The sequence below is a fragment of the Engystomops pustulosus genome, chromosome 7, assembly GCF_040894005.1.
Source record: "Engystomops pustulosus chromosome 7, aEngPut4.maternal, whole genome shotgun sequence".
Classification (NCBI taxonomy): Eukaryota; Metazoa; Chordata; class Amphibia; order Anura; family Leptodactylidae; genus Engystomops; species Engystomops pustulosus.
In genome coordinates, this window is record NC_092417.1 from 173101482 (window position 1) to 173119306 (window position 17825).

The 17825-nt window shown below is 44.5% G+C and overlaps 1 protein-coding gene across 2 annotated transcripts in view; it reads right to left on the bottom strand.

The window, feature by feature from the left end:
* Positions 1 to 2328: 2328 nt before the first annotated feature.
* ALX4 (ALX homeobox 4) overlaps positions 2329 to 17825 on the bottom strand; it is a 95780-nt gene continuing 80283 nt past the window's right edge. For both annotated transcript variants that reach the window (XM_072119007.1, XM_072119006.1), the window contains exons 2-4: positions 16530 to 16816; positions 10780 to 10908; positions 2329 to 5226 (exon numbers count right to left, since the gene is read on the bottom strand). In XM_072119007.1, the coding sequence (XP_071975108.1) occupies positions 4903 to 5226; positions 10780 to 10908; positions 16530 to 16816 (740 nt within the window). In that variant the 3' untranslated portion in view covers positions 2329 to 4902. The remainder of the gene's footprint in view (positions 5227 to 10779; positions 10909 to 16529; positions 16817 to 17825) is intronic.

The following is a 17825-nucleotide window of genomic DNA, read 5'->3' on the forward strand; positions in this document are numbered from 1 at the left end:
CTCAGCGCCGGGAACATCCGGAGTCATAACTAGAACCAAACCTCTTGTTCCCCACCATAAAATCCGTTTACTCAGTGCGGCTTTTACTGCCGCGCTCCAGAGATGTTTGCACCGTGTCCCTGCTAAAGGGTTAAAGTGCTGATGTAGCAGAGCTGAGGATGTGCTGCGCTTGGGGGAACTCGGGGCAAAAGAATTGGGTTACTTAGGGGGGTTACGTTTGGACCTGACCCAGTGAGAGTAACTTTTTGAGCCTAGAATTTCCTCTTATATATACTGAACCATTTATGGAGGGCGTAACTAATATCCAATCTCATTGGTGGGGATCAATGTCCAGCTTTCCCATGCTCCTGAATGGCAGTCTGCCTAGATATACTGTGATATGGTGTCAGGGTTGTTAGAGTACAGCTAGACAGGTGAAATAGTGGCCCTAATAGCTACTACCCAGCTTTCCCAGATGGGAAATAGAATTTGGATAATCCTTGTTTGGGGTTTTCCACCTTTTCTTACCCCCTGGTCATTGAAGGTGTAAGGTTCAGCTTCAAACCAGGAGTTAAGAGCTAAAATATGATTTTAAACCCCACCCTGGAGCTACAAGTGCAGGAATGTATTTTTGTAAATCCTTCCCCTGATGGGTCACATTGTGATTTTTTCTTCTAGAATGAGACTTGAAAACAGAATCGATACATTGTGTTATTTCTAGAACAGCCGCTGATAGGGCGGCATCCATAGCAACACTATCATGGCCCTGCCCCTGAGGATCCACTTAGCATCTCAGAGGGAGGAGAATATAATAGGCATCTAAAGAAACACTATCATGGCCCTGCCCCTGAGGATCCACTTAGCATCTGAGAGCGAGGAACATATGATAGGTATATAAAGATCCTCTATCAGGTATATAAAGATCCTCTATCCCCACCGACCTTTCAATCAACATTGGAGGATGTTGTATGGAGCAGACACTGCAGGGACATATGTTCATGGGATCCGAAAACGGTTCATTGTGTTATTTCTAGAACAGAATGTTAGTTGGAGGAGCATATTAAGAGAATGTCTGTCATGCTCCACCCCTGAGGGGGTAGCCATATTTGCTAGTTTTCGGCATTCTCCGGCCCCCACACAACTTTGGGAATAACAGAATTACTATGGTCTCCGCAAGAGTCCTTGGAGATGCCAGCCTTAATAAATCCCACCCCCCTCTCCAATGTATGGGATCCTGCTTGGAGTGTGTATCTAGCAAGGGAATGTGGGACAGATCATACGCTCGTACCAAATTAGAATTTTAGAGCAGGATATAAGAGAGAAGGGTATGACATTTTGCTTTCAAATCACCCCCTGTGTCATGCCCCGCCCCTGAGGATCCACTTTAGGCAGAACATGGTGTATGCAGAGCTTTTGCATTTCTAAAACTAGAAGAGGGTGGGATTTATCAAGACAAAATTCCTCCTGCCATTGCCTGTATCCACTAAGAGGCTCTTTGTACTCTCCACCATATCTGACCAGGCAGAGTTTTCCACTATAGTCTGTCGGGTTTACAGCTGCTCCGGGCATTTACACCCCTGTCTGCCAGTTCTGCTTTCTGTCATGCCCAAAGTTCATCCCCCATTGTGTTAGATCTAGGAATAGGATATGAGAGGGAGGAGCATATGATTAAAGGAAAGAACTCCGCCCCTGAGGATCCAGGCTACACAAAACACCTGGTTTATTTTCCGTGGAGTGGGCACTTAACAAAATAAAGTGGAACTAGATCCAGTCTCATGGTTTCCTTAATGAGACATTGAGGTAAGGGGCCCCGGGCCCCGTTATGTGTTGTAAATCCGATTGATCATAACTGTATCCTATAGAGCAGTGATCTGAAACCTGAAGCTCTCCAGTTGTTGGAGCGCTGACAGTGAGCATGCTGGGAGTTGTAGTATGCGAAGGGTCGGGGGTCTGTTGCAGAGTAAGTGACACAATGAGAATATTTTCAGGAACCGCCATTTTTAATGGGTCATTGGCATAATACATAGAGATGGCCGTGCAGCCTATATACAAGTCACTTCATTAATATCTTACTGTTACATTGTCTTCATCCCAGTCTTGTTAGGCAAAAGCAAAAAAAAAACAGTTACACAAGCAAAAAAACTTTATACTGAGGAACAGCAATGACACCGAGGGGGCCGTCCCCTCGCTCACTCGGACCGCCCTCACTCCTTCCCCATTAAGCAGATTTCGGATTTGCAGTGAGGACCCGCTATTCAGAATCAGTAGTATTTAAAGGGGCCGTGCAGAGCTCTGCCATTCCGCTGAAATTCTCATGGACAACCCCTTGAAGTTGTCAGACCCGCCCCCTTTTTTTTTTTTTTTTTTTTTACTATAAAGTACTATACAGACTTGTCTATCAGCACCTAAAGGCTATGAAGCTGCCGCCTTGTGGGGGGGTAATCAAAATGCACCAAAATGTTGCAATGTATTTGTTGATGTGACTAGAATCCGGTTGTGACAACCACTTTTAACCAAAATTTTTGCAAATCACCTGGCAGAATTTTTTTGCTTCCTGAAAAGCCCTTCCCATGATCAGTAAATCCGGAAGGGCTCATTCTGCTGGTAAAAACGAAATTTCTCCCATCGCTGTCGGACGCTCCTGTCAAAAACTATTCCCATTTCTTCTTTCTTGCAGTACCGCTTTTCACCACTGATGGCAGCAACAACTTCCTGTGATAAAATCTCTCTTTTTTGAAATACAAAAACTTTTGAACGGCGCCTCGTCCCGGGACGGCAGAGGTCTCTTTTTACTCAGCAGGAAGAGCCGGATCATATAAGTTATTAAGGGACGAGGGTGACACAGTCCCTTTAAGTGTTTCAACCAGGGATCTTGTAGAGAGGCGGCTTGTGTCTGACTTTTCGGTTGGGTTGTTTGCGTCTCTTTCTATTATTCCACGGCAGATCCCCAGAATTTCCTGGAAAAACTAAAAAGCTTTTCTGTGCGAGCGCCCAGCGCCATAAATCCTGCGTCATTTTCTGATCCTAATTTTTTTTTCCCTCAAAAACCTCAGCCGACCCGGGAGACGAGTGTCACCGCGCCGTGCGGGGGGGGGAGATTTACAAGCTGAGCTCTGTCTTCCTGCACGGAGACAAGGAGAGCAGAAATGGTTTGTCTGGAGGATTTCCAAAAAAACGCCGCAAACACAAGAGAACCTTTAATACCGAGGGAAACACTTAATCCGGGGGAAATGGGGGAACCTCCCACCCTGCAAAATATAAAGGGGGCGTCTGAGACCTGGTAACTGCAGACCCTCAATAATGGTCCTGCCAGGAAGAATAATGGAGGAGAACAGCACCACCCTTGTCCAGAGGTTGTTTCTGGTATTGCGGCTCAGCTCTATTCATGTGACTACACACAGAGACTACGGACAGGGGAAGGAGGCAGCCATGTTTTTTTGTATTAATCCTGGACATCCCCTTTAATGCCCCTATCTTGCCTCTTTTGGCAAATATCCAAATCCCAAAGACTTTAGATGGAATATTGGGTCTTATCTGAGTCACTTCCACCTGTATGCAAAGCCTCACCAAAATCCTAACACATGTGACCTCTTATAGGGGTCCTCTATGACCACGCCCCCTTAATATTCAATTATAGAAAAAAATATTCCTCTAATTTGACAACAATATTACCCAAAAATTTGATCCCACCAAGAGTCTGGAAGATACCAGCCCTCGAAAATGGACACTTCCTGTTACATCCATTCCAAGGCTTCCAGGAAGTTTGTCACGTGACCTTTCTTGACTCGGTTGATTGGTTGAGAAGAGTTAAGCTATATATCTCTCCTATAGGTGGTTCTGGGGAGTCGTATGTATATAGTTTTCGCTAGGACCTTTATTTAGGCTTCTGTATAAGAAGAATCAACTAAATTCTCAACATTAGACTAAGGGTCTTCAACCAGTGTCTCCCCGGCAGATGTAGGAATACAACTCCCATCATACCCTGCGCTACAGAAAAGAATTCATATTTCCATCCAGAAAAAAAAAAATCGCTTATATTAGTATTTACAAATAAATAGGCGACAATTCTGGAACATGATGGATGTGGATACAGAGGAACTCGCAGGCGCCCCTCCCCCTCTGACTACACGACTACACTATCCCTACGATTATCCACGTAGGGAAGCTGTCAGCAGGTCTGACATGTAGACCGCAGACAAGTATTAACCCTGGAGAGATGTGTAATCAGACTTTTTGGTATGCTGTTAGTGGCAGCAGGACTGTGATGTATATTCCAGGATTGTACTGGGGGTGTGTCCTCACACTGCTGTGCTCTCTGCTCACTGCAGCCAGTGTTTAGTTATTATCCCTAGAGAGATGTGTAATCAGACTTTTTTGCATGTTGTTAGTGGCAGCAGGACCTGGAAGTGCTGGGCCCCCTGTTTGGTTGGGGAACCTCTTTTACTTTGGGGGGGGGGGGTGTCCATGGCTATGGCCTTGATTAATGACAGTAAAATCAAAAAAAGCAACTGAATTTAAGCAAAAAAAGTGATGGAACATCCAATTGTTGTGTGGACCTGAACCTTTCCGTACGGTTCCTGAAGGCAGAACACAATCCTAAGGCACCAGGAGGCTCTGGATGAAAATCGCAGCGGTAAAGGCATAGTCCACGTTCCCCCTGCACCCTGGTTCCTCTTCTTTCAGAAGGGTCCACCGTAGAAGGCAATGGGATTGAGGAGAAGCCGGAGGGCGGTGTCGGACCCCATGGCGGTGCCGTTTCCCTGAATTGTCGTTTTGGGCTCCCGGCGTCTCCGTGGAGGCGTCTCATAGATGGGAAGCGTCTAATCCTTGGGAAGGTAAGTAGCAGGCATCCCCCATTAACGGCGTGGGTCTGTGCCACAGGGGGGGCAGCGGCTGGAGTGTCCGTGTCTGCAGGGGGCGCTGTCATGTGGCCCACGACATGGCCGCGCTGTGTTCTTTGGCTTTCATCCTGAGGGCGGCGATGCTGGAACTCTTCCGGTCCGGTTCAGCGTTCAAGTCGTAGCCGTTGAGGCCGGGTCCCATCCCCGCGCTGCTGAAGAGGCCGCTCATGTGCGCCTGACCCACGTGAGAGCCGGGGCCCGGGACGCTGAGGAACTCCGACACCCCCCCTGCCGAGTGCGGATGGCTGTGGGGGGACATGCAGGAGGAGACGGTGTCACATGGGACCACGCAGGCCGGGACCGGGGAGCCGCCATTGTTATTCCCAATCCATGACGGGTTCTGGATCTGGAGAGAAGAGAAAAGTAGAGATGAGATCTGGAAACAACTGTAACAGCACCTCAGCTGTGAGAAGTATCAGACATGAACAAGATTTTAACCTCCAATAGGAATAATAATAATCTTTATTTATATAGCACCATCAAATTCCGTAGCGCTTTACAAATCAATGATTCCCTTCACTGACAGCAAGCAGAGATCCTGAAAATGGCAAAGGATTCTGCACACGATACACTAGCGATGTCTCTGCGGCTCCCAGCGCAGCGTCTACTGGATGTGATTGAATCCAAGTCTCCGTCTCTCGGAGCCGCCGCACAATATTTCAGGTTTTTTTCGGAGCCTTTTGATGGTAGAATGCATTAGGAATTGTAACCGGAGACCCCGCCGCTTCCCCCCGAAAAACCGCTCCATTATTATAAAATCCCAGATGACCTGAAGGCACCTCGCTCCACCGTGCCTGCGCTTAACGCTTCATGCGCTGTGTGATGGGGTAACACTGCTGTAATAATGAGGAGGATGGGGGTTATAGTCCTGCAGCATCTGGGAGTAGCAGGACACAGAACATTACATAATACTGCCATATGGAGACTACATAATACTGCCATATAGAGACTACATAATACTGCCATATGGAGACTACATAATACTGCCATATAGAGACTACATAATACTGCCATACGGAGACTACATAATACTGCCATATGGAGACTACATAATACTGCCATATGGAGACTACATAATACTGACATACAGAGACTACATAATACTGATATATAGAGACTACATAATACTGCCATATAGAGACTACATAATACTGACATACAGAGACTACATAATACTGCCATATGGAGACTACATGATACTGCCATACGGAGACTACATAATACTGCCATATAGAGACTACATAATACTGCCATATGGAGACTACATAATACTGCCATATAGAGACTACATAATACTGCCATATAGAGACTACATAATACTGCCACGGAGACTACATAATACTGACATATAGAGACTACATAATACTGACATATAGAGACTACATAATACTGACATATAGAGACTACATAATACTGACATATAGAGACTACATAATACTGCCATATAGAGACTACATAATACTGACATACAGAGACTACATAATACTGCCATATAGAGACTACATAATACTGACATACGGAGACTACATAATACTGCCATAGGGAGACTACATAATACTGACATATAGAGACTACATAATACTGACATATAGAGACTACATAATACTGCCATACGGAGACTACATAATACTGCCATATAGAGACTACATAATACTGCCATACGGAGACTACATAATACTGCCATATAGAGACTACATAATACTGCCATATAGAGACTACATAATACTGCCATATAGAGACTACATAATACTGCCATATAGAGACTACATAATACTGCCATATAGAGACTACATAATACTGCCATATAGAGACTACATAATACTGACATATAGAGACTACATAATACTGCCATACGGAGACTACATAATACTGCCATACGGAGACTACATAATACTGCAATACGGAGACTACATAATACTGACATATAGAGACTACATAATACTGCCATACGGAGACTACATAATACTGCCATATAGAGACTACATAATACTGCCATACGGAGACTACATAATACTGCCATATAGAGACTACATAATACTGCCATATAGAGACTACATAATACTGCCATATAGAGACTACATAATACTGCCATATAGAGACTACATAATACTGCCATATAGAGACTACATAATACTGACATATAGAGACTACATAATACTGCCATATAAAGACTACATAATACTGACATATAGAGACTACATAATACTGACATATAGAGACTACATAATACTGACATACAGAGACTACATAATACTGACATATAGAGACTACATAATACTGACATACAGAGACTACATAATACTGACATACAGAGACTACATAATACTGCCATAGGGAGACTACATAATACTGACATATAGAGACTACATAATACTGACACATAGAGACTACATAATACTGCCATACGGAGACTACATAATACTGCCATATAGAGACTACATAATACTGCCATACGGAGACTACATAATACTGCCATACGGAGACTACATAATACTGCCATACAGAGACTACATAATACTGCCATATAGAGACTACATAATACTGCCATATAGAGACTACATAATACTGACATATAGAGACTACATAATACTGCCATATAGAGACTACATAATACTGCCATATAGAGACTACATAATACTGACATATAGAGACTACATAATACTGCCATACGGAGACTACATAATACTGCCATACGGAGACTACATAATACTGCAATACGGAGACTACATAATACTGACATATAGAGACTACATAATACTGCCATACGGAGACTACATAATACTGCCATACGGAGACTACATAATACTGCCATATAGAGACTACATAATACTGCCATATAGAGACTACATAATACTGCCATATAGAGACTACATAATACTGACATATAGAGACTACATAATACTGCCATATAGAGACTACATAATACTGCCATATAGAGACTACATAATACTGACATATAGAGACTACATAATACTGCCATACGGAGACTACATAATACTGCCATACGGAGACTACATAATACTGCAATACGGAGACTACATAATACTGACATATAGAGACTACATAATACTGACATACAGAGACTACATAATACTGACATAGGGAGACTACATAATACTGCCATAGGGAGACTACATAATACTGCCATAGGGAGACTACATAATACTGACATATAGAGACTACATAATACTGCCATACGGAGACTACATAATACTGCCATACGGAGACTACATAATACTGACATACGGAGACTACATAATACTGCCATACGGAGACTACATAATACTGCCATACGGAGACTACATAATACTGCCATACGGAGACTACATAATACTGCCATATAGAGACTACATAATACTGCCATACGGAGACTACATAATACTGCCATACGGAGACTACATAATACTGCCATATAAAGACTACATAATACTGACATAGGGAGACTACATAATACCGCCATATGGAGACTACATAATACTGCAATAAGGAGACTACATAATACTGCCATACAGAGACTACATAATACTGCCATATAGAGACTACATAATACTGACATACAGAGACTACATAATACCGACATACGGACAGTACATGATACCGCCATACGGAGACTACATAATACCGCCATACGGAGACTACATAATACCGCCATACGGAGACTACATAATACTGCCATAGGGAGACTACATAATACTGCCATAGGGAGACTACATAATACTGCCATATGGAGACTACATAATACTGCCACATAGAGACTACATAATACTGCCATACGGAGACTACATAATACCGCCATAGGGAGACTACATAATACTGCCACAGGGAGACTACATAATACTGCCATACGGAGACTACATAATACTGCCATACGGAGACTACATAATACTGCCATATAGAGACTACATAATACTGCCATATGGAGACTACATAATACTGCCATATAGAGACTACATAATACTGCCATATAGAGACTACATAATACTGACATACAGAGACTACATAATACCGACATACGGACAGTACATGATACCGCCATACGGAGACTACATAATACCGCCATACGGAGACTACATAATACCGCCATACGGAGACTACATAATACTGCCATAGGGAGACTACATAATACTGCCATAGGGAGACTACATAATACTGCCATATGGAGACTACATAATACTGCCATATAGAGACTACATAATACTGCCATACGGAGACTACATAATACCGCCATAGGGAGACTACATAATACTGCCACAGGGAGACTACATAATACTGCCATACGGAGACTACATAATACTGCCATACGGAGACTACATAATACTGCCATATAGAGACTACATAATACTGCCATATGGAGACTACATAATACTGCCATATGGAGACTACATAATACCGACATATAGAGACTACATAATACTGCCATATGGAGACTACATAATACTGCCATAGGGAGACTACATAATACTGACATATAGAGACTACATAATACTGCCATATAGAGACTACATAATACTGCCATATAGAGACTACATAATACTGACATACGGACACTACATAATACTGACATATAGAGACTACATAATACTGCCATATGGAGACTACATAATACTGCCATAGGGAGACTACATAATACTGACATATAGAGACTACATAATACTGCCATAGGGAGACTACATAATACTGACATACGGACACTACATAATACTGACATACGGAGACTACATAATACTGACATACGGACACTACATAATACTGACATACAGAGACTGCATAATACTGACATACAGAGACTACATAATACTGACATACGGAGACTACATAATACTGCCATACGGAGACTACATAATAGTGACATATAGAGACTACATAATACCGCCATACGGAGCTCACATAATGCTACCATGTAACCTATCACCCTGACACTGATCCCATGTAACACATCATCTTTGGGCCCTGTTACAGAAGTAGCTCTGGGCCCCAGAGCTTGCGCTCGCTCCTGTCTTGTATTATTTTTCGGGGGCTGATGCTGCGGCTGCAGTTTATCACCCGGTATAAAGGTTACGGATACTTAGCTGCGGGGGTCTCCCTTATGATGGGACATGACAGCGCAGACCCCCACATGTCCACCTGAGCGAAGCTTCAGATTTCATCCCCCCCCCCCCAAATATCATCCCCAGGAGAGAGGCAGGGGGGGAGGGGGACCTGGGAAGGAATGTGAAGAGGAGCCTCCAGATGTGGCAGGAGAGCCCTATCTGTATTATTATATGTATAGAGGGCGCTGTACCTGGCTTAGTGGGCAAGTGCACTAAACCGGTGCACTCTAAAACCGATCAGGGCATCTGTTTTTTAGTTCGTCTCTGTACCTGGTGGCTCAGTGGGTAAGTAATCAGTAGAACTTGTTGCTGGCTCAGTGGGTAAGTAATCAGTAGAACTTGTTGCTGGCTCGGTGGGTAAGTAATCAGTAGAACGTGTTGCTGGCTCAGTGGGTAAGTAATCAGTAGAACTTGTTGCTGGCTCAGTGGGTAAGTAATCAGTAGAACGTGTTGCTGGCTCGGTGGGTAAGTAATCAGTAGAACTTGTTGCTGGCTCAGTGGGTAAGTAATCAGTAGAACGTGTTGCTGGCTCAGTGGGTAAGTAATCAGTAGAACGTGTTGCTGGCTCAGTGGGTAAGTAATCAGTAGAACGTGTTGCTGGCTCAGTGGGTAAGTAATCAGTAGAACTTGTTGCTGGCTCAGTGGGTAAGTAATCAGTAGAACTTGTTGCTGGCTCAGTGGGTAAGTAATCAGTAGAACGTGTTGCTGGCTCAGTGGGTAAGTAATCAGTAGAACTTGTTGCTGGCTCAGTGGGTAAGTAATCAGTAGAACTTGTAGCTGGCTCAGTGGGTAGGTTTCCTGTTGCTTACCTGGGCATAGTTTTCCGCCCGTGTCAGTAGTGGCAGCTCGTAGGCTGAGGAGAAGTGAGTCCGTACTTGTTGCATTTGTCCAAATCTCTCCCTTTTCCTCCACTTGGCTCTCCGGTTCTGGAACCAAACCTGGAAGATGAGAAGAGGTCAGTACATGTATCTATATCCAAAGTAGCAAGATATGGATCTGCACAGAACCAGAACCGCATCATTGCGCAATCAAGGCCACAAGTGCAGGTAATGACAAGGCGGCTCAGTGGTTAAGGGCACCTCTTGTCCCAAATCTGAGTTTCTATGTACTCCCTGTGCTTCTGGAGTCCCCACAATCTGTTTACAGCACCACAGCACATGTTGGAGCCTTCAAGGGTCAGTCCATACATAAAATGTCTCCACCTCTGCAGCTCATTACTTTGCATTTTAATTCCTAAGAATTTTCAAGATTGTTGCTTGCTGTCAGTGAATGAATCATAGACTTAAAAACGGACTTAATACTTGTCACAGCTGAAGATTTGTTACAGTGGTTTCCAATTTATGCTATAAACGCAAATCTCCCTCCTGATATTTGTTACAATGTATCAGTGTAGGTATAATAAATCCGTGTAGCTCAGAGTTTTAGTAGCTACCACTGTAGCGAACCTTCAGCTGTGAGAATCTTTACGTCTAGATGACTCCTCGGCTTCCGATTTATCGAGATCTTGTATTTCAAGATCACTGCTTGCTGTCAGTTCACTTATTCCTCAGTACTACTTGTTTCATTCAGTTTGTTACAATGTATCAGGGTAAAAACTTCTCACTATCCCCGTCCACTTTGCTTAGAAAGTTCTTGTAATTAATTTACAATTATTTACATCCATATCGCCTGAGCGTTTCTTGTTCGTAACAGTGTGTCAGTGTAAATAATCCTTATAACCGGAGTCACAGATCTCTCTGTTGTCACACCAGTTTGCTACAATGTATCGGTGAGGGTAAGATGTATCTCTTCAGAATTTAAGAATACAGTTGAAGCAAACCATTAGGGTTTCCATTCAGTGACAGCCAGCAGAGATCTTAGCAATAAGGAAAATACAGAAAATAAAGTTTCCTTAGAACTTTTCTCTCTGTACTGGCGGGTCTCTATGTTTGCGCTGTTCTGGATGGGCGGAGCCAGTGTCTCGCCAGCACATATGTAGCGGAGTCTCCTGGGAGGAGGAGTTCTTCTTCTCCTCCCGCTTTGATGTAACTTGGACTCCAGATTTCGGGTGATGAATGTTCCAATGTTCTGAGTTTGGTGATGAATGTGGTGGGGTTCTCACATATGGTGCCCCACCTCTACACAGCTACAACGTATCCACCACGGAAAGCTGGGTGACAACCAACATGGCCGCCATTACTCACAGCTGAGGGTTTGCTACAGTCGTATCAAGTCTGGATACTACGAAGACACCAGCGACACAAACCTCACTCCTGTCTTGTCTGTTACAATGTATCAGTGTAAAGTCTAACTGTTTACATTGCAGCCTGATGAAATTGTAACAAATGCACAGCAGTGAGTAGTCTTATGTTAGTAGGAAACTTCAGATTTTGAGTATAATGAAAAGCGTTTCATTCACTGGCAGCAACAAGAGATCTACAACACCAGAGCAAAAATTAGAAAGATAACTTGTTCAGGTTCTTTGGAAAGCTGGGTGACAACCAACATGGCCATGACTACTCACAGCTGAAGTTTTGCTATAGTTGCATCAAATTTGGACAATACAAAGACCAGCAGGGACACAAACCTCACTGCTGTCCTGTCTGTTACAATGTATCAGCTGTTTATTTTGCAATCTATGGTCTAGCCCTGATGAAATTGTGACAAATCCACAGCAGTGATTAGTCTTACATTAGTAGAAGCCTTCAGCGTTTCATTCACTGACAGCAACAAGAGATCTACAACACCATGGCAAAAATCTGAAAGATAACTTGTTCAGGTTCTTTGGAAAGCTGGGTGACAACCAATATGGCCGCTTCTACTACTTCAGATGTAGTCACAACTCTTCTTTTCCAGATTTCTGAAGAACTTAATTCAAAATCTCTGTTTGCTGTCGTATGAATCCTGTGTGTGAAAAAAAGCCAAACAAACTTCTCACAGCTGATGGTGTGTTACAGTTGTATGAACACTTAATACATCCGCAGCACAAATCCTGTTTGTTACAATGTATCAGTCTGTCTAGGCTCGATATGATTGTGATAAATTCTCTGCTGTTACAAATGATGTTCCATACACTGACAGCAAGAGGAGTTGTACAACATCACAGCTGGGATTCCAGGTGCGAGTCTGGAAAAGTTAATAGTCGTGAAGTTTGCCCTGATGCGAAAGTAACGACACCCCCTCTGATCACGTAGCCATTGGCCATTCATCATCTAGGGCAGAATCACACAGGGCATGAGGCTGCTCGGACCCTGTACACACCAGGCAGCGCATCAATCAGGTTGGGGGGTCAGGTACCAGGGGGTCCTGATGACTAGCAACCACTTGGGGCAGAGTGTGGGGGGTCCGAAACCCCATTACTAATGACTATAATCCAAGAGGGAGAAGGTGGGAGACGGTTTTACTTTAAGTGTACCGCCCCTTTAACATCCATGATCTCATGAAGATCATAGATATGAAGAATAGAGGAATGTGTTGCTGGGGCCCCAATGGGTCCAGGGGGCCCCTTTGAGGCTTAGTAGACATAGCAACATATAGAAGAGCGTAGGTGTGAAGAATCTGATAGATGTAGAGAGCACAGAGCACAGCAGTGTGAGGACATTGCAACCGCAGAACCTAGAATCCCGGAGTATAAATCCATATTTCACAGTCCTGCTGCTACTAACAACATACACAAAGGTCTGATTACACATCTCTCCATAACACTGGCTGCACAGAACACAGCAGTGTGAGGACACACCCCCAGTGCTCTTTGAGAAGCTACAATCCTGGAACATGAATCCATATATCACAGTCCTGCTGCTACTAACAACACACATGATGACATCTCTCCAGGGATAATACATGACACTGGCTGCAGTCTGAATGGTCATGCGATCTGTTGAAGACTGCAGTGCCTCCTTAATCTATCTCCATGCAGGATTCTGGAAAAGCTGGGTGGAATCCTCTGTCAGTGCTGTCCTCTGACATCATATATACAATGTAGTAATATATCGTATACTATATAGCCAGGGGGCGCTGTGGAGTCTTGTGCCCCAGGTCCTGGTCTCGGGGTATGGTGCACAGGACAGCCTGTGTGACTCTATATCGCCCCCCCCCCCCTTCCCTCAGGTAAGTGAGTGCAGTGCACGGAGATGCCACTAGGTGATGCTAGAAGGCGTCCGAGGAGCAAATCCTCATAAGTAAGAAGATTTATCGTCTCTCCCCTTAAAGGAGACGTTTATTGCTCTTGTGTATATTAAACATCCTACTGGGATCTCATCAGTACAGAATCCTGGCCCTGGGGGTCATCTTATAAACAGCCCAGGGGGCTCTGGGGGTCATCTTATAAACAGCCCAGGGGGCTCCTAAGGGTATGGTAAGGGGGGCTCTGGGGGTCATCTTATAAACAGCCCAGGGGGCTCCTAAGGGTATAGTAAGGGGGGCTCTGGGGGTCATCTTATAAACAGCCCAGGGGGCTCCTAAGGGTATAGTAAGGGGGGCTCTGGGGGTCATCTTATAAACAGCCCAGGGGGCTCCTAAGGGTATAGTAAGGATGGGCTCTGGGGGTCATCTTATAAACAGCCCAGGGGGCTCCTAAGGGTATAGTAAGGATGGGCTCTGGGGGTCATCTTATAAACAGCCCAGGGGGCTCCTAAGGGTATAGTAAGGGGGGCTCTGGGGGTCATCTGATAAATAGTCCAGGGGGCTCCTAAGGGTATAGTAAGGGGGGGCTCTAGGGGTCATCTTATAAATAGTCCAGGGGGCTCTTAAGGGTATAGTAAGGGGGGGGGGGGGCTGTAGGGGTCATCTTATGAATAGTCCAAGGGGCTCCTAAGGTTATAATATGGGGGGGGGGGGGCTGGGGGTTATCTTATCAATATTCCAAGGGGCTCCTAAGGGTATAGTAAGGGGGGGGGGCTGTAGGGGTCATCTTATGAATAGTCCAAGGGGCTCCTAAGGTTATAATATGGGGGGGGGGGCTGGGGGTTATCTTATCAATATTCCAAGGGGCTCCTAAGGGTATAGTAAGGGGAGGGGGGCTGTAGGGATTATCTTATGAATAGTCCAGGGGGCTCCTAAGGGTATAGTAAGGGGAGGGGACCCCTCGGGTCATATTATAAATAGTCCAGGCTGCCCTGGGGGTCATTTTCTAAATAGTCCAGGGGGCCTCTTGGGATCATCTGGGGGTCATTTTATAAATGTTCTGGTCGTGCCTTAGATTAATATTATAAATAGTCCAGGGGGCCCCTGGGGATTACCTTATAAATATTCCAGGGGGGGCCCTGAGGATGTAATCTGGGGGCCCCAGGGAGTCATCTTATAAAAAGTCTGGCGGACATCCTATAATGTTTCTGGGGGCCCCCAGGGGCATCTTATTAAAGTTCTGGGGGGGCAGCAGGAGGTCAGAGTTGGGATGTATGATGTGATGGTGATATTACAGATGACACCCCGGCCCCCCGTGGCCCCCTCCGTACACTGTCAGCATTGTGTCCTGGGAAAGCAGCTTGGGATGAGCGGATCGGATGGCCGGCGCTTGTTTTCATTACATCTTTAATTTCCTGTAGCCTGTCGCTTTCCCCACCACCACCCCCCATGGGTCGTAGGGGGAGGAGATGATGGGGGGAGATAAGACTTCAACAGGCAGAGAATCAGAGATGTAGATATATGAATTCTAAGCTTCATTGCTGAGATGGAACTACAAGTCCCAGCATGCCCAATCATCGCTCCCATTGTGCCTTATTACAGAATACCATCCAAACTGCTGCAGAACCTCCTTTTGTGGCAAAAGAATAAGCTCTATGTAAGGTATTGATGGGTTTAAAGATCTTGTTTCTATTGTTAAAGAGGTTCTGCAGCAGTTTAGATATATATATTGTCCAACTGCAAAAGGAGCAATTGAACTTGAATCCCTTCTGTATATTTTTTCGGTCAGATACATATTTACACAAATTCAGATCTATTAAACACATTGCTTCCTCACACTGCTGTGCTCTTTGCTCTCTGCATTATACTCCACAGCCTTTCCCCCTGTTTAGACCGACTGACCAATGAAGCAACCAAACAGAAGCTTTTATACAAACTTTACTCTCATCAGATGGGAGGGGAACGATCTAAGAGCACAGCAGTGTGAGGACACATAAGCTAGGATCCTGGAATGTAAACCATATTTCACAGTTCTGCTGCTACTAACAACACACACACAAAGGTCTGATTACACATCTCTCCAGGGATAATACTTAATACTGTCCGCATAAAGCACAGCAGAGTGATGACCTGCCAGCAGTGCACTTGAAGAAGCTATAGTCCTGGAATATAAATTCACATTTCACAATCCTGCTGCTACTAACAAGATACACAAAGGTCTGATTACACCTTAACACTGATGGCTGCATGGTCAGAAATGATGACAGTCACCATTAGAGGGAGCCAGAGAGCACATTGCATACAGGATATACAATAAACTCCCTCTAGTGGTGGCTGCAGATTGAATCACTATACATCAATCATAGGGAAATGATCCGATATGATTATGGCACAGGCAGGCCACTGACACACTGTCACGAGCTCTGCTGCATGATGTGCTGGGTGATCACTGTACCTGCACTCTGGCCTCGGTTAGGTCAGTCCTCATGGCCAGTTGCTCCCGGGCGTAAACATCTGGATAGTGCGTCTTCTGGAAGACCTTCTCCAGCTCCTCCAGCTGGTAACTTGTGAATGTGGTCCTGTTCCTCCTCTTCTTTCCTTTGTTGCTCTCAGATTCAGTTTTATCCATCGTCAGATCACTGCTCCCCCGATCCTGAGAGCCCTTCCCGGAGCCCTCCTTATTCAGGTACCCGCTGTCCATTCCTGGGGGCTCACTGCTGGGGGTCAAAGATGTCTCCTTACCTGCGAGACACAAGAAGATAATTATATATAGTCATACCACACCTAGCATCCTATACTCCAGAGCTGCACTCACTATTCTGCTGCTGGTGCAGTCACTGTGTACATACATGACATTACTTATCCTGTACTGATCCTGAGTTACATCCTGTATTATACTCCAGAGCTGCACTCACTATTCTGCTGCTGGTGCAGTCACTGTACATACATGACATTACTTATCCTGTACTGATCCTGAGTTACATCCTGTATTATACTCCAGAGCTGCACTCACTATTCTGCTGCTGGTGCAGTCACTGTGTACATACATGACATTACTTATCCTGTACTGATCCTGAGTTACATCCTGTATTATACCCCAGAGCTGCACTCACTATTCTGCTGCTGGTGCAGTCACTGTGTACATACATGGCATTACTTATCCTGTACTGATCCTGAGTTACATCCTGTATTATACTCCAGAGCTGCACTCACTATTCTGCTGGAGCAGTCACTGTGTACATACATGACATTACTTATCCTGTACTGATCCTGAGTTACATCCTGTATTATACTCCAGAGCTGCACTCACTATTCTGCTGCTGGTGCAGTCACTGTACATACATGACATTACTTACCCTGTACTGATCCTGAGTTACATCCTGTATTATACCCCAGAGCTGCACTCACTATTCTGCTGCTGGTACAGTCACTGTGTACATACATGACATTACTTATCCTGTACTGATCCTGAGTTACATCCTGTATTATACTCCAGAGCTGCACTCACTATTCTGCTGCTGGTGCAGTCACTGTGTACATACATGACATTACTTATCCTGTACTGATCCTGAGTTACATCCTGCATTATACTCCAGAGCTGCACTCACTATTCTGCTGCTGGTGCAGTCACTGTGTACATACATGACATTACTTATCCTGTACTGATCCTGATTTACATCCTGTATTATACTGCAGAGCTGCATTCACTATTCTGCTGCTGGTGCAGTCACTGTGTACATACATGATATTA